This window comes from Dipodomys merriami, unplaced genomic scaffold (assembly GCF_024711535.1).
Source record: "Dipodomys merriami isolate MVZ:Mamm:240054 unplaced genomic scaffold, mDipMer1.0.p SCAF_365, whole genome shotgun sequence".
NCBI classification, from domain to species: domain Eukaryota; kingdom Metazoa; phylum Chordata; class Mammalia; order Rodentia; family Heteromyidae; genus Dipodomys; species Dipodomys merriami.
This window is the reverse complement of record NW_027205215.1, coordinates 662,998-685,747: the sequence shown is the minus strand read 5'-3', so window position 1 is coordinate 685,747 and position 22,750 is coordinate 662,998. Positions and strand designations below refer to the sequence as shown.

Below are 22,750 nucleotides of genomic sequence, written 5' to 3'. Positions count from 1 at the left end.
ACATAAACAGAAAAAAGCTGGAAGTGGTGCTATGGCTCAAGTGGTATAGCACTAGCCTTGAGCTGAAGAACCCAGAGTTCAACCGACAAAAATAAAATAAAAAGTACATTTTAATCTTATTGTGTTTGACTCAAGAATCCCTGAGTCATTAAGTCATAGGATTCTAAGAGTGTCAAAGTTGTAGTCAGGACTAGGGGCCTGGCTCAAGGAGAAGGTCCCAAGTTCATGCCTGGTACTGGAGGGGTGGGAGGATATTAAAAATTGTGGTCAGGTTGAGGGCAGTGGTTGCAGTCAGCTCAAGGCCTGACTAGGCTTGGAGGATGCACCTCCGACATGGTCCACAGGTGGGTAAGGTTCCACCTGTTCTGGACAGCTGGTCTCTCCATAGCTCCTTCAATAGCCTCTACACAGCAGCTGGCATCCCCCAAACTTTGGGACACCAAATGAATCAAACAGCTAAGCTAGCAGGACGCAGTCCTTTTATGACCTAGCGTGTGAAGTCAATGCTGTCACTTGTCTCTAAACTATGAGACAAAAAAGCATCACTAAGCCCAGCCAAAGGGCAAGTGTATATATTGCTGAGCTTGTGAATATGTATTAGATCATTGGACCCAGGTTCACTGTTTCTTAACATTTTGCGAAAAGTTTTGCTCTGACACGTTTTTCCGATCTCCTAACCATCCGATCTCCTTCCTAATCATGGTAGGTAGCATGCATTGTTATCTCCCTACTACTCTAAAGTATATATCGAAGGGATCTTTACACTTAATTTTATTTTGCCAGTCCAGGGGCTTGAACTCTGGCCCTGGGCGCTGTCCCTGAGCTGCTTTTGCTTAACCACTTGAGCCCCAGCACCACTTCCGGCTTTTTCTGAAATTAATTGGCGCTAAGGGTCTTCTCACAGACTTTGCTGCCCGGGCTGGCTTTGAACCGCGATCCTCAGCTCTCAGCCCCCCGAGTAGCTAGGATTACAGGCGCGAGCCACCGGCGCCCGGCTAAGAATATTCTTTTTCCTTTTTCTTTGTTATAATTGCTTCTAGCACGGTAGTTATCGAAATCAAAATGTGAAGACTAGAAATACTTGTTCAAATGCCACTTGGGTTACTTGTGCTACTACGACCCCAATTTTAAACTATGAAGAGGGTGGTGGCTCACCGGCACGCACGGGCTGTGTGTGGAGGAATGAAGAACCGGCCCTGGGGCCGGGGCCGGGGCCGCGGCGAGCCCGCCCGGCCCGGCCGAGCGCCCGGGGCCCTGGCACCCGCCCCCGAGCGGCCTGACCCACCGTGTCTCCCCGTCGCTCGGGGGTCTCGCGCCGGGTCTGGAACACACCTTTGCACAGCAGCGCTGCCCTTTCGCCCGCCGGGAGAACACTTTTCGGAACCGGTTTCTCCATCGGTGAGGGGGTCAGTCACAGATCCCACCGCCCCGAACTGCGGGGAGAAGCGAGCGGTGAGCGCAAGCACCGAGCTCCAGGGGGAGCCGCGCCGCGCCGCGCCGCACGCGCGAACCCGCCCAAGTCCGGGCGTCTCCTCCCGGCCTGCGCCGGCGAGGCGCGCGGAGGGGCGGGGCCGAGCCGGGCGGGGGAGCGCGCCGGTGGGCGGGGCCTGGCGGAGGGCGGGGCCGAGCCGGGCGGGGTGGAGGGGAGCGCGCCGGTGGGCGGGGCCGGGCGGAGGGCGGGGCCGAGCCGGGCGGGGTGGAGGGGGAGCGCGCCGGTGGGCGGGGCCGGGCGGAGGGCGGGGCCGAGCCGGGCGGGGGGGGGGGAGCGCGCCGGTGGGCGGGGCCGGGAGGAGGGGCGGGCGCGCCGCGCTCGCCGGCCGATCGCACGATGTGACGCGCCGCCCGAGGCAGGCCGGGCCCTCAAGATGGCGGCGGGCGCCCCGAGCGGCTCGGCCCGGCAGTAGTGGCGGGACGGCACTCGCCGCTGGGGCCGGCCGCCCCGGGAGTGGCTGCAGCATCGCCAGGAGTCGAGGATGGTAAAATGACCCAGGGGAAGAAGAAGAAACGGGCCGCGAACCGCAGTATCATGCTGGCCAAGAAGATCATCATTAAGGACGGAGGCACGGTGAGCCGGGACTCGGCGCCGGGGAGCGTTCCCGGGCCCTCCCCACCTCCTCCTGCCCTGCGCGGCCGCCCCCGGCCGCTCCGGCCGCGGGGCCCGCCGTCCCGGGGTCCCCGCCGCGGGCCGTCCCCACCCCCACCCCGGCCTGCGGCCTGCGAGGCCTGCCGCCCGCCCCCCGCACCTGCCGCCGCCGCCGCCCGGGCCGCCGCCGCCCGGGCCGCCGCCGAGCCCCGCGGCCTCCGCCCCACGTGCGCCGCCGCCGCCGCCAGGCCCGCACCGGCGTAGGTCCCGGTCCCATATGCTGCGGACCGGGTGGCAGCTGGCGCCGCGGCCGCGCGGGGGTCCGGCACGCCCGTCTTCGCCGTCCCCGGCGCCGGGGCCGGGGTCTGCCCTTCGCTGCCGTCCGGGTGGCCGGCCCTGTCCTCCTCCCCCGGAGTCGGAAGCGGACGGGAGACGGCGGTCGGCGGGGGCCGCCTCCATCGAGTCCGGCTGGCTTCTCCGGAAGCGCTCCCTCCTCCTGCGTTCAAAGAGAACACTGGAAAGGAGCCGAGCCGAGCCGAGCCGAGCGCGGGGAAGGAGGAGAGGTGGAGGGTTCAGGGAAGATGCGCTTTGTTAGCAGCGGTGGCCCTTCTCCGTAAACTTTAGGCAGCGCGCCGTACTTCGCCACCCGGGGAAGCGGGGTGGAGGGTTGCAGAACTCCCCTGCACTTGGGTTCTGAGGTTTTCCAGTTGCTACACCGCGATCTTTGGTGGCCGCTTTGGTGTCGCGTTCGGAGATAGAATGGACCGGGGAACTACGTTTTGTTCCCCCGGGAAGGGTTCACGCCCGAGCACCCCGTCGCTTGTTTTCTGGATGGGCTCTAGGATAGTCTTGATCCAGGAGGGCCTGCCCGAATTCGACTGACACAACATTTGACATTTCACAACGTGGCCCAATGGTGAACTACGCCGGAATGTAGAAAGCTTGGGACATACGGCAGGGTTTCAGAATATGTTGTCACTTAACCGTCAGATTTTTAGATGCGTTCGTGCTAACATTTGTTGGAAAAGGTGAATTTTTCACATACTCTTTCAGATTTCTCTTTACTTGGTTCAAGTATAATTTTGATCAGATCAGTTAATAAGCTCTTCTGAACAAGATAAAATTGGGGAGAAAATGCTTAAGCTTTGTCAGCTCTAGAAAGACGGAATTATAAATGATTTACAAAATAGAGACAATGATGGATTGATTATATTTTACAAAGTGACCTGAAATTTTAAGATTGGTATTCTTTGCAAAAGGCCAGAGTAAATCCGATCAAGAAATACTTTTACCTTTTCCTTGTGAAGTTTAGTTTTACCTTTTCTTAGGAATTTTGTTTGGTTTGCTTAGACATAGCAGATTATTTCCAGAGCTAGAGCTTTAGAAGACATTCCTCCCTTCAGCTTGGCTTTTTGCTTGTTATTTTGGTGATGGAGTCTAGCTAACTTTTCTACCCTGTACTAACTAGCCTTACTGTCCTCTAGGTATCAGCCTAATCAGTAGCTGGGTTTACAAGTGTGGAGCATAGTGCTTAGATTGAGGGAGAGATCTTTTTCTGTGTGTGGGTACTGGGACTTGAACTCAGCCTCTCTGGTTTAGATTTTTCTCTCAAAGCAGGCACTAACTTGTGGTAACTCAGGTATACCAATTTGAGCCACACCTCTACTTGGGCTTTCTTTAAAAGATGGTTAATTAGAGATAAGAATCATAGATTTGTCAGCCTAAACTTAATCCTCGTTTCAGCCTACTGTGTAGCTAAATTACAGGTGAGAGTCATTGGTGTCAGTGCTGGCTGCAAACTTTTTTTTTTTTCCCCCGGTCAGTCATGGGGGCTGAACTCTGGGCCTGGGTGCTGTCCCTTAACTCTTCAACTCAAGGCTAACCCTCTACCACTTGAGCCACAGCATCACTTCTGGGTTTTCTGCTTATGTGGTGCTGAGGAATCGAACCCAGGGCCTCATGCATGCAAGGCAAGCGCTCTACCACTGAGGCACCCTCTTGGCCCGGCTGCAAAATTTTTGAATGATAAGTGTTATGGTATTATATTTCTCATCCTAGGACAGTGTCTTAGTATGGAAGCAGTGGAGGCTTCTTCTGAATGAATGCTTTCTTGGAATCCTACCAGGCCTTGTGTATAAATTTAAAGTGGTGAAAAGCTTTAGTTTGTGGTAACAGCTTTCTTAGGTGAACCTGTATTGTAATTGTTGTTTTTCCTGGCTGATTAATTGGAAATAGTCTCTCCTAGCTTTGATCTTGGTCCTCAGATCTGCTTTTTTGAGTAGGTGGGTTTATAGGTGTGAACCACCAGGGCTGACTTTGTGTGTTTTTTAAATTAATTGTATTATAGGCTGTCGTGGGCTTGAACTCTGGGCCTGGGCACTGTCCCTCAGCTCTTCAGCTCAAAGCAAGCAAGAGCTCTACCACTTGAGCTACAGCACCACTTCTGATTTTCTGAGTGGTTTATTGGACATAAGAGTCTGATGGCCTTTCCTGCCAGAGCTGGCTTTGAACTGTGATCCCCAGATCTCAGCCTCCTGAATAGTAGTTAGGATTACAGGCGTGAGCCACGGGGGCTCGGCTGTTTTTGTTTTTAACACTGAGGTTTAACTGAGATCTGGTGCTTGGTCAACTGGTGGTCTACTTGAGCCATGCCCCAAGTTCCTGGTGTTTGTTGACATTATCCTTCCAGAGCTTTAAAAAGTTCTGCCACGGTTTGGCTTCATGCAGGGAAAGCATCTGAGGCTCCATAGCCAGGGTGTGATGATGTACTTCATTCACACACACATCTGACTGAAGACTGATCTGATCCTCTCATATCTTCTTTCTAATGTAAAGCCAATTCTGCCAGTTCTGATATTGGTAAAACTAGTAGTATGTTGTTGATGATTTGGAATTTGATTCTTCTAAATGAACCAGAACCAGGTTAACCACTTTTTCCCCTCCACATCACTTACTGTACTTTTTCCCTTGCTTCCTAACATGTATGTATTAGACAGCTTTTTGTTGGTGACACAAATTACTTGAGAAAACAACTTAAGGGAGGCAGATTCTCCAGCCAGAATAAACAGGGCAGTCCATGATCCACTTACTTAGCTTGGTTCCTTCTGCTCTCAGGCCTAGGGGGAAAACATGCTGCTAGAGCAAGTAGCTCACCTACTTAACTCCAGCCAGCCCCACCTTCTCATTCAGTATGAACTCATCAATGGTGAGCCCATTCATGAAGTTTCTGCCCTCATGATCCAACCACCTCTTTACGGTGTCACCAGCTGGGGAACATGCCTTTAGCACATAAGCCTTTCAGGAGGACACTTCATAGCCAAAATCACAACTGCGTATCTTTTATGCATTTACACATAAGCCCTTGTTAAAATGAAGTTTATTCCTTCCTAGGGTGTGAACTTGGAGGTCAGAGGGTATGTCTTAATTTTGGAGGGGAGCTGGTGGTTCACGCCTGTAATCCTAGCCACTCAGGAGGCTGAGGATCGAGGTTCAAAGCCAGCTCAGGCAGGGAAGTCCATGAAACTTTTATCTCCAATAAACCACCAGAAAACCTGAAGTGGCACGGTAGCTCAAGTGGTAGAGTGCTAGCCTTGAGCTAAAGAGCTGAGGGACAGTGCTCAGGCCCAGAGTTCAAGCCCCAAGACTGACAAAAAAAATTTGGGGGAGAGAGAAGTGGCCTGGGGAGAGTGGGAGATTGGATTTAGGGCCTCATGCTTGCTAGGCAAGCATTCTACCACTTGAAGACACCCCCAGTCCTCCAGTTTTTGTAGTTGCAAAACCTCTACAGAGGTAGAGAGTTAGTAGATACACAGGAGGTATAGTAGTCATAGCAGGTACTGTGATAGTTTACTGAATGAGGTCCTGTACAAACTCATTCCCAGCTAGATCCTTTGATCTCTTTTCCATTTTTAAGTTCAGTTAAGTTCTACCAAAATGATTTTCATGGACTTGAATTCTGTAAGTTAGGAGATGTTATATTAATTGGTGATGATGCCTCTTGACCTTATTAAAAGTGATACATCATCATTTCAGCATTGTATTTCCACATAGGTTATTGAGTAAAACTGTAGGTATGACTTTGTAATGTTTGAATCCACATCCTGATTTTAAATTTTGTTTACATTGATAGAAATAGCCCAAAAGGGGCTGGGAAGGTGGCTCAGTGGTAGAGCGCTTGCCTTGCATGCCTGAGGCCCTGGGTTCAATTCCTCAGCACCACATAAGCAAAAAGAAAAAAGCCAGAAGTGGTGCTGTGGCTCAAGTGGTAGAGCGCTATCCTTGAGCTGAAGAGCTGAGGGACAGTGCCCAGGCCCAGAGTTCAGCCCCATGACCGGACCCCCCCCCCCAAAAAAAAAAAAAAGAAATAGCCCAAAAGCAGTAGTTCAGACACTAAATCTGTCTCATTGTTAAGCAGCGTTTGACTGTGTTCTTAATTTTATTTATTGTCATCATTGTTAGTAATCCTGGAACACATTATTAATTTTAAACATTTTTTAAAATCTGTTTTTATAGCCTCAAGGAATAGGTTCTCCTAGTGTTTATCATGCGGTTATTGTCATCTTTTTGGAGTTTTTTGCTTGGGGACTGTTGACGGCGCCCACCTTAGTGGTAAGTAAGTTTAACTTACTACAGATTCTAAAATCTCTTTTTCTCCACTTTGCAAGAAAAGATGGCCTTCTTCCTTTTCATGGTTAATGTCTACCAGTACTCTCAGTTGAGATCATTGGGTGTAATTTAGATCAGTTGCTGGGCATGTTTAAGCAAATGCCACCAATCCATTTAAGAAAAGAAGTGATTTTTTTACATTGATAGGTTTAGGAGAGATGATATTGACAACCTGCATTACTTGGCATAATTATTTTGAGATTCATGTAAGTAGTTGCATTTTCCAAATAAATGTTCTTTTTATTTGGGCTAAGAGTCTAAAAAGACTAATAACATTTTCCTAAGACTAGAACCTTAAAAAGATTTACTAGCCCAAACAACCGAGTTGATCGCCAATTTCTTCTAGGTGATTCATGGGCTTTTCTGCCTTAGATTGTCTTTGAATCATGATCTTCAGATCTCAGCTTCCTGAGTAGCTAGGATTACAGGTGTGAGCCACTGGGACTTGGCTATTCTCTATTGTTTTTACTTAGCGATAGCATTGTATAAACCCTTTTTAATTAGCATCAATTAGTTGTACAGGGTTTTCATTTTAACATGTTTATATTTGTATACGGTGTAATGAAACTCAGCCTTGTCCTTCTTCCCAAACCAGTACCATTGTTTGTGTTCCATTTCATCCTTTTCATCTGTAAAGTTTGAAAATTTATCTAAATTAGTCTAGGTTGCTTTTTGATAGAATATTTGAAAATATACTTGAAGTTTTATAGGACTAAAATGTAATATGATTTTCATTTTTGTTTTTATTCTTTAGGTATTACATGAAACCTTCCCCAAACATACGTTTCTGATGAATGGCCTAATTCAAGGAGTAAAGGTAAGATCAGTCATACATATGTGCATACTTATATATATATATAATTCTTCCAGAATTTTAGGTAAATTGATTAATCTGTCCATTTTTTATAATTAGAGTAAATTTGGGAATTACCAATTCAGTAATAAATATGATGTGACTTTAAATATAAGCAACTGTATACTTAATAAAGTTACACCCTACTTCCCATTTTAAATTAAGACTTTTATTCTAGCAGTTTCAGTGCTTTAATAAACTAACAATAAATATAGAGATTAAAGAAAGAAAGAAAATGATCTTTAAAAAAACTCCGTCAATATAAAATTAAATGTGCAGTAAAGTCTTTATTATACAGCTTCTTTTTATTATACAGCTTCTTTTTTTGACAGTACTGGGGTTTGAACTGAGAGCTATGGACTTGCTAGACAGACACAAGACACACTGTACGTGTTATGGTCAGCAGCCATGACACTGGCCCTATGCAGATTCACTTTTTTTTGTGTAGATCGGTTGTGGGGACTGAATTCTGGGCCTGGGCACTGTCACTCAGCTCTTCAGCTCAAGGCCCAGCTCTTGAGCTATAGTGCCACGTCCAGCTTTTCTGCTTATGTGGTGCTGAGGAATGGAACCCAGGGCCTCATATATGTGAGGCAAACACTCTACCACTGAGCCAGCTTCCCAGCCCAGATTCTTTACTCTTGAAGACTTAACTTGGATAGCAGATTTTTACAAAATAATTCATCTATTAATGTAAAAACATAATTAGCATTATTGAATTACTATTGTAATTGAGAGCTATTGTAACTGAGAATTAGAGCATTTCATTTTAATATCCAGCCTGAGCCCTGTAGATAATTCTAGCCTGAGGAAATTTTAACATTATATATAGATAAGAAATCTATCTATCTACATATATGTATAAATTTCTTATCTATATATGTCATATATAGATAAGAAATGTTATTTATCTAAAGCTTATTGATTTATTTATTTTAAAAATAATTCCTTTAAAATTCTTCTGTGGTTCTAAAATGACTTGTATTTTCCCCGTGGATATATAACATACACTTTTTTATTTGCATCTTTTAGGGTTTGTTGTCATTCCTCAGTGCCCCACTTATTGGTGCTCTTTCTGATGTTTGGGGCCGAAAGTCCTTCTTGCTGCTAACAGTGTTTTTCACATGTGCCCCGATTCCTTTGATGAAGATCAGCCCATGGTACGTGCACATTGAGATTATAGCAGCTAAACAGAATTTTCTATTACTATTACTGCTTTTTAGTGTTCCCGAATTCTTGTTTTTGTTTTTTTTTTAATACTAGGCCATGTAAATTGTAGTTTTATTCTTCTAATATGTTGATTCTTTGACACAGATAAGAAAGTTCTTAAAATTGTATATGTGAGTAATAGTTCATAAGGGCTTTAAAGGGCTACTATGGGAAGCATCTAGACTTCTTGCAACCTGCTATTGGATTTCACATTCCAAATGTGACTATTTCTAAGTAGAATGTTAGCAACCCCATAGTTTATCATTAATTTGTACTAATTAAGAAAAGGTTTTACTTGGTATCAGTGAAGCCAAATAGTAGTTGCTTGCAACAAGAAAGTTTTTGGTTTTGGGTTTTTTTTTGTTTTGTTTTTTTGCTAGTCCTGGGGCTTGAACTCCAGGCCTGGGTGCTGGCCCTGAGCTTCGTTTGCTCAAGGCTAGCTCTTGAGCCATTGTGGCACTTTTGGCTTTTTCTGTTTATGTGGTGCTGAGGAATTGAACCCAGGGCTTCATGCATGCTAGGCAAGCATTGTATCACTGAGCCACCTTCCCAGTCCTGAGGATGTTTATTTTTCTCTGGAGTTGAGTAGCCCAGAAGTGATATGGCAATTCCCAGAAGTGAATGGCAAGTAAGACTTACTTTGCTCTTCTGCCTCTAAGCTGGCACTTCACCATCCAGAATTTGGCTCCTCAGGCAGCACTATGGAAAGGGTAGTTAAGAAAGGCATACTGTCTTTTTGGGGGGGGTATTCTGGGCTGGGTGCTGTCCCTAAGTTTTTGGTCAAGGCTGGAGCTTCCACTTCCAACTTTTTCTGTGATTAATTGGAGGTAAGAATTTTGTGGACGTGGGGGTGGGAAGGTGGCTCAGTGGTAGAGCGCTTGCCTTGCATGCCTGAGGCCCTGGGTTCGATTCCTCAGCACCACATAAGCAAAAAGAAAAAAAGCCAGAAGTGGCGCTGTGGCTCAAGTGGTAGAACGCTAGCCTTGAGCTGAAGAGCTGAGCTCAGGACCCAAGACTGGACCCCCCCCCCAAAAAAAAAAAGAATTTTGTGGACTTTCCTGCCTGGCCTGACTTCCAACCTCAATCCTAAGATCTCAGCCTCCAGAGAAGCTAGGATTATGGGTGTGAGCTTGGCCATAGTACCTCCTTTTAAGGAAACTCTATATCAAATTCCTACCATATCAAATTCCTACCCAATCTTTGCTTATTTATTTTGGTCAGATTTCAGACATTTGCTTCTTCTAGTTACATGCTCTCTTAGCCATTCTGATACTAATCCAGGTATTTGTGTGTGTGTGTGGTAGTAGAGTGGTAGAAAATAGTAATGAAGGAATTATAACAGACTTTGTTGCTGTCTTTAACTAAAACAACAAAAGTTACCTAGCAGTTGAAAGTTGGATGGAAGATTTCAGCTGAATTCATTTAATACTACCTTTCTTGTGTAGTTGCTGAGTAGCTATCAAAGGACCACGTGTAGCCCATGTTTCATAGTGTCTGTGGACTGGTATAGATAGAAATGTTAATAACCCAGGCACTGTCCTTAATAACTATTCTTATCCTAATTAATAGCAATGGAGGGTCCCAAGTAATGCTAATTATTCTAACCATTTCTTGTTGTCTTTCATTCTTAGGTGGTACTTTGCTGTTATCTCTGTTTCTGGGGTTTTTGCAGTGACTTTCTCTGTGGTATTTGCTTATGTAGCAGATATAACCCAGGAGCATGAAAGAAGTATGGCTTATGGGCTGGTATGTATGTTTGACCTTTATCTTACATATCTATGGAAAAAATACCTTGTTTTCAGTGTCCTTACTGTAAGGAAGTGAACATTTTTTCATTACAAGATGTATTTTTTGCCTAAGATACATTGCAGAAATAGTTTTCCCTTAGACTTCAGTTGTCTTTTCTTCACTACAAAACTAAATTTTGAAACTTGACATACAGGGAGTATTTATAGTCACATATAGAATTGAAATAATAGTGTATTTTGCATTGTGTAGTAGCCTAACAAGGAAATATTTGATATCACTAAAAATTACTTATGGTGTGTAGTATAAAATATGAGGCTACCATATAGCTCATGTTTCAGCAGATCTTTTTTGTGACTTGTCAGGCCATGTGATCTACATTGTATTGCTTGTGTGCATGTGCATTCATAACTCTTTAAAAATGTTTAGCTTGTGCTAGGAAGGTGGCTCAGTGGTAGAGCGCTTGCCTCGCATGCCTGAGGCCCTGGGTTCGATTCCTCAGCACCACATAAGCAAAAAGACAAAAGCCGGAAGTGGCTCTGTGGCTCAAGTGGTAGAGCGCTAGCCTTGAGCTGAAGAGTTGAAGGACAGTGCCCAGGCCCTACGACCAGACCCCCCCCCAAAAAAAAAAAAAAAATGATTGGCTCGATTCATAGCTCCATTTGTCATTTGTTTTGCAACACCCAGACACTGGGTAGACATACTGTCAAATCTAGGTGTGGAATGGTTCTCATATGTACAGTAATACATAGATTATTAATTTGAAGTAGGACAGAGAGAAAATAACGCTATACGCATCTTGATAAATATGTGCCAAATACCATATCAAACTAATTTCATAAAAACTTATGAGCTAGACCTGGCATTATAAATTTTGTCTGTTAGCCCTAGCTAACATAAGCCACTCAGTCTGAAGGATTGAGGTTCAAAGCCAGCTTAGGCAAATAGTAAGACATCTCAACAAGCCAGATGTGATGATATGTGCCTGTGATTTCAGCTATGCCAGAGACCATAGGTATGAAGATCACAGTCCAAGGCCAGCCCTAGACAAAAACACTAGACTCTGTCCAAAAAAGAATTAAAGCAGAGGCTGTTTCAAAGAGGGCTTGTAGGATTCTGCAACCCAGAGTTCTTAACACTTGGACCAAAGATTGAAGTTCTCCATGGGATGTCATAGTCACTCAATAGAAGTGCTATGTTTTCCAGTGGAGATGCAATGATAATAATAATGGACAAAATGCTGGGCATGTCTCAAGTAATAGAGAGCCCTAGCAAATGCAAGGTCCTTAGTATGGACCCCGGGACTAAGGGGGGAAAAAGTATGCAATCTCTTGATTCACTTATGGAAATAGGGATTTTATGTATAAAATACCTATACAGAGAAACTTGTTAACCACTACTTCTAGTGGTTTCATTTATAAATGTAGAACATTAAATGATACAGGGTGACTGAACACACAGATTTGTTGGGGTCCCTAAGTATCAGCATGACTTAATGGGAGGGTTATTTGCATAGGACTGGCCCCTAATTTTTGCTAAACTAAAGTGGGTTTGGGTTTTGGGGTTTTTTTTGTAAATCTGTCTTACCCATGATTTACCCATAGGATTTATTTGCACAGAGAACCCCAAGGTTTAAAAGAATTTGAAGCCACTGTCCTGAGAGTCTATTATATATTATGTATTTATAGACAAGAATATAATCTTTGTATCTTCCTGCAAAAGGGACGATAAGAGTGGCCCAGGTAGCTGCAGGTCAGGCTGTAGCAGCAGCTGTGACTTGATATGGGGTTGGGGCATAGTTAAGGGAGTTGAACTCTCCTCACTAATTTCTTCTTTGTTCTTAATTGGTTGCAGGTTTCAGCAACGTTTGCTGCAAGTTTAGTCACCAGCCCTGCAATTGGAGCTTACCTCGGACGAGTGTATGGAGACAGCTTAGTGGTGGTTCTAGCTACAGCAATAGCTTTGCTAGATATTTGTTTTATTCTTGTTGCTGTGCCAGAGTCGCTGCCTGAAAAGATGCGGCCTGCATCATGGGGCGCACCCATTTCCTGGGAACAGGCTGACCCCTTTGCAGTAAGTTTCTTTTTCTTACATTTCTTGACCAAAAACGTGAAAACATGATTCCATGTAGTGTTAATGTTTTGCTGTGGGTCTTTGAAGAAAACATCTTGACAGTTTTTGAGACAGGGCCTTATTATGTAGCCTATATTGGTCTTGAACTCGTAATCCCTCCATCTCTTGAGTGCTGAAATTACAGGTGTGAGCTACTATCCAGCTTGTTTCTTTATTTCCTCCCTCCTTCCCTCCCTCTTCCTTCCTTCCTTCCTTTTCTTTCTTTCCTCCCCTCCCCCTCTTTTTCTTTCCCCCTTCCCCTTCCCTTTTTAAAAGACTTTTCAGAATAGTTTGGGGAGGATAAAATAAAAAGGGCCAGTAGTTGTCTGTATCCAGTACCAAAGAAATATATGTCTTCATATATCAAGAATGCTTACATTTTTTACATAAAACCTTATGTCATTCTTTTTCTTGTTTCTAGTCCTTAAAAAAAGTGGGCCAAGATTCCATAGTGCTGCTGATCTGCATCACGGTATTTCTCTCCTATCTACCGGAGGCAGGCCAATATTCAAGCTTTTTTTTATACCTCAGACAGGTAAAACTCTATTGCATACAAGTGGACTTTTCTTTCATTTTGTACTGTTAGAAAAATAATCTCTGAAAGCTTTAATCTGATGACCATTTGATAAGCAATAGCCAACTGGACTTTCTCTTTAGTGTGCCTGATATTCCTTATGTTTCTTTGCCAGCTAGACAAGCTGACAAGTACCCTACCACACTTACAGCCCCTGTCTACATTTTTTCATTCTATTTTTTTCTTTTTTCTTTTCTTTTCTTTTTTGTTGGTCATGGGCTTGAACAGCCTGGGCTCTGTCCCTGAGCTGCTTTTTGCTTAAGGCTAACATATTACCACTTGCCACAGGACCACTTGAAGCTTTTTCTGCCTGGGCTGGCTTTGAACTGTGATCCTCTTGAGTAGTTAGGATTACAGGTGAGAGTCACTGGCATGTTGTATGTTTTTAACTTAGGCAAAAAGATGCATCACCTTCACTAGTTTCTTTCTGTCCCAGAACTTAAGGAGAACACAAATGAGAACACAAACAAGTTTCTTTCTCTCAACTCTAGTCTTTCTACACTGAAATCAAGCCTTTATCAATGATAGGCCAACCACAGATGCTGGAGTTTTACTTGTAAAATGATTCTGAATGCTTGATAGCTGTCTCCAATTTAGTATATGCAAATTAGGGGGACTGCCACATACAACTTGGTATCTTTTATGTTAAATTGTTTCTTCTAAAGAAAGCTTTGTTTATAAGTTAAAATTTGAATTGACTTAGAGAGTTAAAGATGAATTAAAGGGGGCTGGGAAGGTGGCTTAGTGCTTGTCTTGCATGCATGAGGCCCTGGTTTTAATTCCTCAGCACCACATAAACAGAAAAAGCCGGAAGTGGTGCTGTGGCTCAAGTGATAGAGTGCTAGCCTTGAGCTAAGATCTGAGGGACAGTGCCCAGACCGAGTTCAGGTCCCACAACTGACCAAAAAAAAAAAAAAAAAAAAAAGAATTAAAAAAGTAACACTATTTTGGTTTCCTTATGCTTTCTCAGTCATTAATTTTGCTTGATTTTGAAACCTTACAGATAATGAAATTTTCGCCAGAAAGTGTTGCAGCATTTATAGCAGTCCTTGGCATTCTTTCTATTATTGCCCAGGTAAGTTTTCTTTTTAGTATCGTAGAGGGTGATAGTTGCTGGCTATCCAGATGTAAACTCATAGAATAATTGTGTCTTGGTGAGTAGCTAAGGTCAGGAGTCTGAGGTCCCGAGGTTCAGAAACTCAGGTGTGTTAGTACAGATTGTTTGATCTTGACACATTAATATGTGACATATAACCCAACAAGTTTGATTTTTTTTTAATTTATTTTTTGTTGGTTGTGGGGCTTGAGCTCAGGGCCTCTGCACTGTCCCTGAGCTTTTTTGCTCAAGGGTAGTGCTCTACTACTTTGGGCCACAGCCTCTTCTGATTTCTGGTGGTCAGTTGAAGAGTCTCATGGACTTTTCCTGCATAGGCTGGCTTTGAACCTCAAACCTCAGATCTCAGCTTCCTGAGTAGCTAGGACTACAGGGGTGAGCCACCAGCACCCAGCTTAGAAGCAGTTTTTGAGATGAGAAATCAGAGTAAAAGGGAGAAAAATAGTTGGCCTTCAAAGTCAAGTGAATAAGCATATCTAGGCTGCCAATAATTACATATATTTATGTCATACAATTTACTAAAACATTATGTACAGCCCAAAGTTGATGCCAACAAGACCAGGGTCTTTTCCTTCTCTCCGGTGTCACAAGCTATTTGTAGCTCCTTCTACTCAGAGCTTCTGTGTGTGCTTATTAGCTTGCTTACTGATGTGCTTCTGTGTCCTTGCTAACTCTAGTTTGTGTCCTCACTATATGGCGAACACTGGAGGATGGCTTTTCCTTTGTTTTTTATTCTTTTTGCCTCAGTTTGTAAGCTCTAGTGGAGCTCTAGATTGCTTATCTTCCTCACCCTCGCATCCTGTACTACCCTCAGGCTAGAAGGTCCTTAAATGAGTCACTGGTTTAAAAAGTAGTATGGTATGGGGGTGACATCTATCAAGATGCATTGTACTTTAAAACGAATTTGTTGAATGGTAATGCTTAACTACTCAAACATAATAAATATGTTTAAAAAATGGTGGTAGCATGGCTCAGGAGTAGCTCAAGAGGTGAGAGCGCCTAGCTTAGCAAGCACCTGAGTTCACTGCATGTTGCAGTCCAGTACCTTTGTTCTTCCCCCAGATCTATCTTTCCACACCATTCTGCTTGGACCTCAAAAATGACTCAGGAAATTAGCATACATGTCCACCTGCCCCCAGTAGAAAGCAGTCTGTTTGCTGACTAGTACTTTGATTTACAAGCCTATCCTCAAACCTAGCACAAGACTTATATGTAATAGGAACTTATCAAATATTTGTGACTGACCATTGCTAATGTTAGTTAACCACTGTCAAGCTGCTATTAGTGTTTATGTTCATCTTGATTGAAGTCATGTAACCTTTCAGAGTTCAGTTCTCTCATCTTCAAAATGAGAGATATATTAAACCAAGGCACACTACAGAGTGTTTTTCTGTTAGGCACACTACAGAGTAAATTTTTCCATTGTTAAAATGAGAACACTATGATATTTTCAGATATTCATACCTGCATAAATACTTATGAAGAACTAAGTGATGGGTTCACAAAGGTAAATAAAAGCCTTGAGAGTCTCTTTAAGAACTTTGATGTCCCAGCTAGAATGTCTGGAGATTTAGGTGTCTGGAACACAGAGGAGGGTGTGGGAAGGACTGACAGGTTTGAGCAGCCTATAAGCTATACTAACTGCACACAGGGTAAGGAACCCAGGGAGAGAGGGCAGTAGGTGTTTCCGAATTGTTTCCAGTTTTAATGACTTACCTTGTTGTCTTAAGTAATTGTTTACCTTTTGTTTTAGTTACCATCTGTTAAATGGGGGTAGGAGGTTTTTATTTGGTTGGTGCTTGAGCTTGAACCTATCACTGAGTCATTATCTAAAAACTGAATTTACACGTGCACATGGATAGTTTCTTGAAGAAGGAAGAATACTGAATTCTGTACCTAATCACAAGCTAAGTTGGATGGAGAGCTATGAGGCCACTGCATTTTATAAGCAATTTGGTGACAAGATCTAGGCTGAAGAGTTGTTCTAGCATTCTGGAATGGTTTCTTGCTCAAGGGGCAGGCATTTTAATCCTCGGTGAACCTGCTTTTCAAAAACATTTCTTCCTAAGATGTATTTAACAATGGTAAGAACAAATGTTTTGCCTTATGATTTCCTAAAAGCTCTAAAGGAATCCACTTTTTTGATAAAAAGTACTGTCAGGGATAAAGATGTCTACCTCTGTTACATAACAAGGATGGCCAAATCTTTAGCTACAAACTTTTGTGCTTACTCTTTGCAGCTTCTGATTCAACTGATCCTCAGTTGAACTGAATATAAAGTTTTGTGACCCTCTTAAGTCTGAATCTCTATCAGCCTAGAACTGTGACCACAGATTCAGGAAAGTTGTTACTGAAAAATCAAATTGTAGAACAATAGTAATAAAGCTCCATTAGTGCTGAAAAGCACCAAGTATTTTTTTAAACTGAAAGAAAAATTATACTGACAATTTTTTCTGTTTTTTTTTTTTTTTTTTCCTAGACTATAGTCTTGAGTTTACTTATGAGGTCAATTGGAAATAAGAATACCATTTTATTGGGTCTGGGATTTCAAATATTACAACTGGCATGGTATGGCTTTGGTTCAGAACCATGGTAGGTATTACACATGTTCATTTTCTTAATTTTATTGTCTTTTTCTGAGGGGGGAAAGAAAAAATAGAAAATAATGGAGGCAGATCCTCCTGGATGTGCTCTGCAATGCTGGGCTCTTACAGGTGTGCATTACCAGGCCCTCCTCTTTCCTATGCTTCTCAAGTACAGCAAAGACTTTTAACTGTCTCATGACATTCCTTTAAGACATGAGGAACATTCTCACACTGGTGTGTGTGTGTATTCTCCTAGAGTGACTAGGAGGGAATGGCATTTTTATAGTTCTATGACTAGCTGAAATTAAGCTCTTGAATCTCTAAGGAGCCTTTAATTTTGAAAAAAGGCCCTGAACTTGGCCTTCCTGTCTGATTAGAGAAACAATTGATCCTAACTGATGGCAAAAAAGAAGTGAACAAAGTCCATTCGTTTAGGTCCAGCTTTCCCAGTTTGGTTGCCTGCAGAGCTGATGGCTTGGAGGGGTTGGAGGTGGTTCAAGTGGTAGAGCATGTATCTTAGCCAACCCATGGCCCTGAGCTAAACTCCAGTATTGTTTCTCTGCTAACAAAGCACTTTGGAGGTGTTTTTTCAGTCTCATCTTTTACAAAGACGCTCACAGCTTAACATTGTTTTAAACATTCCTTTTCAACATGAAGCCACTACTCACAGTGCATCCTGGTTACATTTATTTTTACAATTTAAGGATTAGCTCTAATCAGTAGTATCTTTACACCAAATCACAAGTCAGAAGGCTTGTTGCCTTCAGCTGCTTAGAATACCTGGTGTTTATTTCCTTGCAACTTTCTGCAAAATTAATGCTCAGCATACTTACCCCAAATTTATATCAATATCCCAAATGGTTGTGAATAAGTAGCTGTTCCTGGTTTTGAGAATAAACTAGATTAGACTTTTAAATCACTTGCTGAGTTGCCCAGGAAGGAACTGAGTAAGCATAGTTCCTTCCTGTCCTTCAGCCCTTTCACAGTAAGATTAGCTTTTGACTCTCTGATTGGCTTCCAACAGGTACATTATCTTTACACTGTTACTTTATTACAGGATGATGTGGGCTGCCGGAGCAGTGGCAGCCATGTCCAGTATCACCTTCCCAGCGGTCAGCGCGCTTGTTTCACGAACTGCTGATGCTGATCAACAAGGTGAGCTCACAGAACCAGATCATTGTTTAAAAACAGAGTATTTTAGTCCTGCATTTTCTCTATCCCTCACACAAGTACTAAAACAGAAGTGTGTCTTCAAGGTAGAGAATTTAAAATCGTTGTCATCGGTAATCAGGAAAACTAGGTTCTGTCCTCCTATGGCTATTTGGTCCCTTAACCTCTCCCTTTAAAAATGTGGCAATGTTGGCTGCTTCAACATTGCTGTGACAAAATAGCTATCATTAAAAAAGAAAAGATTCAGGGGCTGGGAAGGTGGCTCAGTGGTAGAGTGCTTGCCTTGCATGCATGAGGCCCTGGGTTCAATTCCTCAGCACCACATAAACAAAAAAAGCCAAAAGTGGCACTGTGGCTCAAGTGGTAGAGTGCTAGCCTTGAGCTGGAGAGCTGAGGGACAGTGCCCAGGCCAGGCCCAGAGTTCAGGCCCCATGACTGGCAAAAAAAAAAAAAAGAAAAGACAAAGAAAAAAGAAAAGATTCAGGGGCTGGGAAGGTGGCTCAGTGGTAGAGCGCTTGCCTTGCATGCCTGAGGCCCTGGGTTCGATTCCTCAGCACCACACACCACATAAGCAAAAAGAAAAAAGCCAGAAGTGGCGCTGTGGCTCAAGTGGTAGAGCGCTAGCCTTGAGCTGAAGAGCTGAGGGACAGTGCCCAGGCCCAGAGTTCAGACCCCACGACTGGACCCTCCAAAAAAAAAAAGAAAAAGAAAAGATTCATCTTAGCTCAGAGGGGGGATATCTATTCCTTTACCTAGAACATTTTGTAAATTTTGTTGACTAAATATTTGCTGTTTTGTGCTAGAGTACCTTGAGGTATATTTAAAAATATATTAGGGGCTGGGAATGTGGCTTCATGGTAGAGTGTTTGCCTAGCGTGCATGAAGTCCTGTGTTCCTCGGTATCACATAAACAGAAAAGGCTGAAGTCGTGCTGTGGCTCAAGTGGAAAAACTCTAGCTTTGAGCATAGAGAGGCTCAGGGACAGAGCCAAGGCCCTGAGTTGAAGCCCAGGACTGGCAAAAAATAAATAAATGAAATATACTAAAATTCAGTATTTCATTTAAAATGTACAACATACCCAACACAAAAGCTATACCTTTCTGGTGAGAAATTCAATTTTTGGTATGCCAGCAGGTGAGGAATAATTCTTTGTAAAAGCTAAATTGGTAAAGGCTGTTTGGTCATAAGAAAAAAAGGGATGTTATATAACATGGCTGCAATCACTTGTAGAAATGAAGAAGGAAAAATCTGAGGCCAGAACTCATTGGTTTTTTTGTTTTATTTTTTTATCCATCCTGGGCTTGAACTCAGAGCCTGGGCACTGACCCTGAGTTTCTTTCTTTGTTTTTTTTTTTTTTTTTTTTTTTTGGGGGTCCGGTCGTGGGGCCTGAACTCTGGGCCTGGGCGCTGTCCCTCAGCTCTTCAGCTCAAGGCTAGTGCTCTACCGCAGCGCCACTTCTGGCTTTTTCCTTTTTGCTTATGTGGTGCTGAGGAATCGAACCCAGGGCCTCAGGCATGCAAGGCAAGCGCTCTACCACTGAGCCAACTTCCCAGCCCAGACCCTGAGTTTCTTTTGCTCAAGGCTAGCACTCTACCACCTGAGCTATAATGCCATTTCCAGTTTTTTCTGTGTATGTGGTACTGAGGAATTGAACCCAGGGCTTCATGCATGCTAGGCAAAAGCACTCTACCACTAAGCCACATTCCCAGCCCACAGATTGTTTTAAACTGGAGAAAAGATCCCTGAGAGTGTCTGTTAAAATCCTTTGTTTACATTGATTTCCTCTTTGCACTGGTTTTGATCATATGAAAACAATGTAAGTACCAAATGGTTTCTTTCAATGTAGGTGTTGTTCAGGGAATGATAACAGGGATTCGAGGACTATGCAATGGTCTGGGGCCTGCCCTTTACGGATTCATTTTCTACATATTTCATGTGGAACTTAAAGAACTGCCAATAACAGGAACAGACTTGGGGACAAACACAAGCCCTCAGCACCATTTTGAACAGGTAATCTTTAGTTTATTTAGCTGGATTAAAAGTTGCTGTTTATGCTGGGCTCAACCTGTAATCCTAGCTACTCTGGAAGCTGTGATTTGAGGATTGTAGTTCAAAGCCAGCCCCAGTAGGAAAAGCCATGATACTCTTAGCTCCAATTATAACTACCTGAAAACTGGAAGTGGTGCTATGGCTTAAAGTGGAAGAGTGCTAGCCTGAGCAGAAAAGCTCAAGAGACAGCACCTAGGCCATGAGTTTAAGCCTCCTAACTGGCCACACACAAAAAAAGAACGTCATTGGTGACAAACTTCCACTATTGAATAACCTATTTGTGAAGACTTGCTGACCTCTCTTCACCACTTTCCTATATTATGACTATTGTTTCTTCTGAGACTGCTGCAGTGTCATTGGACTGTGTGCATGAAGTCAGCTATGTGTCTCTTAACATTTGGTACGTTTCTCTCCTTGTAAGTGAAATAGGTAATTAAATGATTTCAACAAATGTTAATAGCTCACCCAGTTCCTAGCCTACTAAGCAGATATCCCACACTAATCTTAAAGCTAGCTAAGCCTACTTCTACATTAGAAAATGATTTGTGGCCAGGTGCTGGTGGCTTGTGCCTGTATCCTAGCTACTCAGAAGGCTGAGATCTGAGGTTTGAGGTTCGAAATCAGCCTGGGTAGAAAGCCCCTGAGACTCTTATCTCTAGTAAACTACTCAGAAAAGAACGGGTGCTGTAACCCAAGTGGTAGAGTACTTGCCTTGAACAAAAGAAGCTTAGGGGCAGTGCCCAGCTAGAACCAGCCCCCCCCCCAAAAAAAAACAATATATTTGTGGCCTACTTTTTGTTTTTTGTCAGTTTGTGGGGCTTGAACTCTGAAGACTTAAGTTTTTATTAGGAATGAATGTACTTTGGGGCTACTATAAAGGGGTTTTCCTTTTCAGGGGAAGAGTTTTATATCTCTGCTTTTGCCACTTTCAGTTCCTTGATAGTGTAATTTTTGAAACAAAATGATAATGGATGCTACTCCCAGTTGTTAATGCTGTATGCTACTTAGTTTTCCATTTGAGGGCTTGTGCTTTTCTCCTGAACTTACAAACCCTGTAGAAGTTCATAGAGTGTGTTTTCAGATTTGATGCTGAGTGACAGGGTATTTTAGTGCAAGCTTTTTGCAGTTTTCATTCCTAGAATTTTGTGAGTATGATAAAGTCCCTTTACTCCTGAAGAACCATTTTTGTAACTGTGCTTCAATCGGTTGTAACTGAACAATGCGTACAGCGATCGTAATCATTTTTGTCTTCCTCAGAATTCCATCATTCCTGGTCCCCCCTTCCTCTTTGGAGCCTGTTCAGTACTGCTGGCTCTCCTTGTTGCCTTGTTTATCCCAGAACACACCAATTTAAGTTTAAGGTCCAGCAGTTGGAGAAAGCACTGTGGCAGTCACAGCCACCCTCACAGTACACAGGCGCCAGGAGAGGCCAAAGAACCTTTGCTCCAGGACACAAATGTGTGATGACTGAAATCAGGAAGATTTTTCTATCAGCGCCCAGGTCTTAGTTTTCACCTGTAGTTCTGGATGTACATTCCATTTCCATCTACAATGTACTTTAAGATTGTCTTATGAAATGTATCTGCATGAACTCCGTGGGAACTAAAGAAAGAACCGGACAGTTTTCCAAAGATGTTACAATTTCTTTTGAAAAGAAAACTTTTGTTTATTAGCACCAGTTTCTTGCCACTAAGCTGTTTTATTATACATCCTTTAATTAAAAACTCTATATGTAACTTCTTAGATATTAGCATATGTCTGCTACCATTTCCCTAAGGTGTTGAGCTTTAACTCTATACTGACTCCTGGAGAGACAGAGTAGGTAGTGTGGTTGTGGACCTGTTCATTTTAACATTGTAAAATCCTGAGACAGATTTTAGTATTGTAAAATCTTGAGTCAAATAATTCAAAGCCTTAATGCAGGTGCGCTAAAATAAAGAAATGGCAAATGAGTTGTTTGCAATTTAAAAAAAAGACACTTAAGAAAACTGTACTAAATCCGAATCATGTTTCAAGCTTATTTGCAGTAATTTATTTTAAACATCATTCACTACTGTTTATCAGCCACTTAGAATTCAAATTGGGGTAGAGCCTGTAAATCTAAATGCTGGCTCAAATTTGTTCCCCAGTTACTTCTTATACCATATTCTTTTAATGTTTGCATAATCATAAGAACCTCAACACTTGAAAACATAATCTAAAAATTATAGTAAAGTTGGTAGCCTTGAAAACGTCAATGTGATATCTATATGTAGATAAATATATATAGTGGCCTTTCAGGACTGTCACAGTAACACTTTATTTACAGAGCTAATGTTTGTCCTAAATTTCAGGACCCTAGAAGAGAGCTTTATACAATTACTGATGTGAATTTCTCTAAAGTGTATATTTTTGTGTCCAGTTATATTATTTAAAAAAGTGTTACTTTGTAAAAATTGTACATAAAGTATTGTATAGTTTACACTGTTTTCATCTTGTGTGTGGTTATTGCCTAATGCTTTTTAAACTTGGAACATTCACTATGGCTAAATGAGGTCTTTAAAATGTAAATATTCTGTTAATAAAATTAAATATTTTAATGATTTTTTT

At 42.8% G+C, this 22,750-nt stretch overlaps 1 protein-coding gene and 1 non-coding gene across 4 annotated transcripts; both read left to right on the top strand.

The window, feature by feature from the left end:
• The first annotated feature begins 623 nt into the window (after positions 1-623).
• On the top strand, positions 624-22,743 carry LOC138804453 (hippocampus abundant transcript 1 protein). 3 transcript variants are annotated; one of them, XM_069988716.1, is made up of 12 exons: positions 624-702; positions 6,596-6,691; positions 7,503-7,565; positions 8,634-8,761; positions 10,442-10,556; positions 12,411-12,629; positions 13,090-13,203; positions 14,246-14,317; positions 16,836-16,948; positions 17,999-18,096; positions 19,959-20,122; positions 21,419-22,743. In XM_069988716.1, exons 1-12 carry the CDS (start codon positions 700-702, stop codon positions 21,623-21,625), a joined length of 1,392 nt encoding a protein of 463 aa, XP_069844817.1. In that variant the 5' UTR covers positions 624-699; the 3' UTR covers positions 21,626-22,743. The 3 variants fall into 3 exon arrangements, with proteins under 3 accessions (XP_069844817.1, XP_069844816.1, XP_069844818.1); XM_069988715.1 differs by lacking the exon at positions 624-702 and adding an exon at positions 1,831-2,065; XM_069988717.1 differs by lacking the exon at positions 624-702 and adding an exon at positions 2,876-3,111.
• LOC138804459 (small nucleolar RNA SNORA25) lies at positions 11,644-11,775 on the top strand. The gene has a single exon (XR_011365268.1). It is a non-coding gene; the product is annotated as a small nucleolar RNA SNORA25 (small nucleolar RNA).
• Positions 22,744-22,750: the final 7 nt, after the last annotated feature.

Excerpts from the sequence above, each read along its gene's own strand:
- LOC138804453 (XM_069988715.1), top strand. The coding sequence starts at position 1,982 with ATGACCCAGGGGAAGAAGAAGAAACGGGCCGCGAACCGCAGTATCATG. Across the intron at positions 10,557-12,410 it reads GAAGTATGGCTTATGGGCTG|GTTTCAGCAACGTTTGCTGC; the intron begins GTATGTATGTTT and ends AATTGGTTGCAG. Across the intron at positions 12,630-13,089 it reads AACAGGCTGACCCCTTTGCA|TCCTTAAAAAAAGTGGGCCA; the intron begins GTAAGTTTCTTT and ends TCTTGTTTCTAG.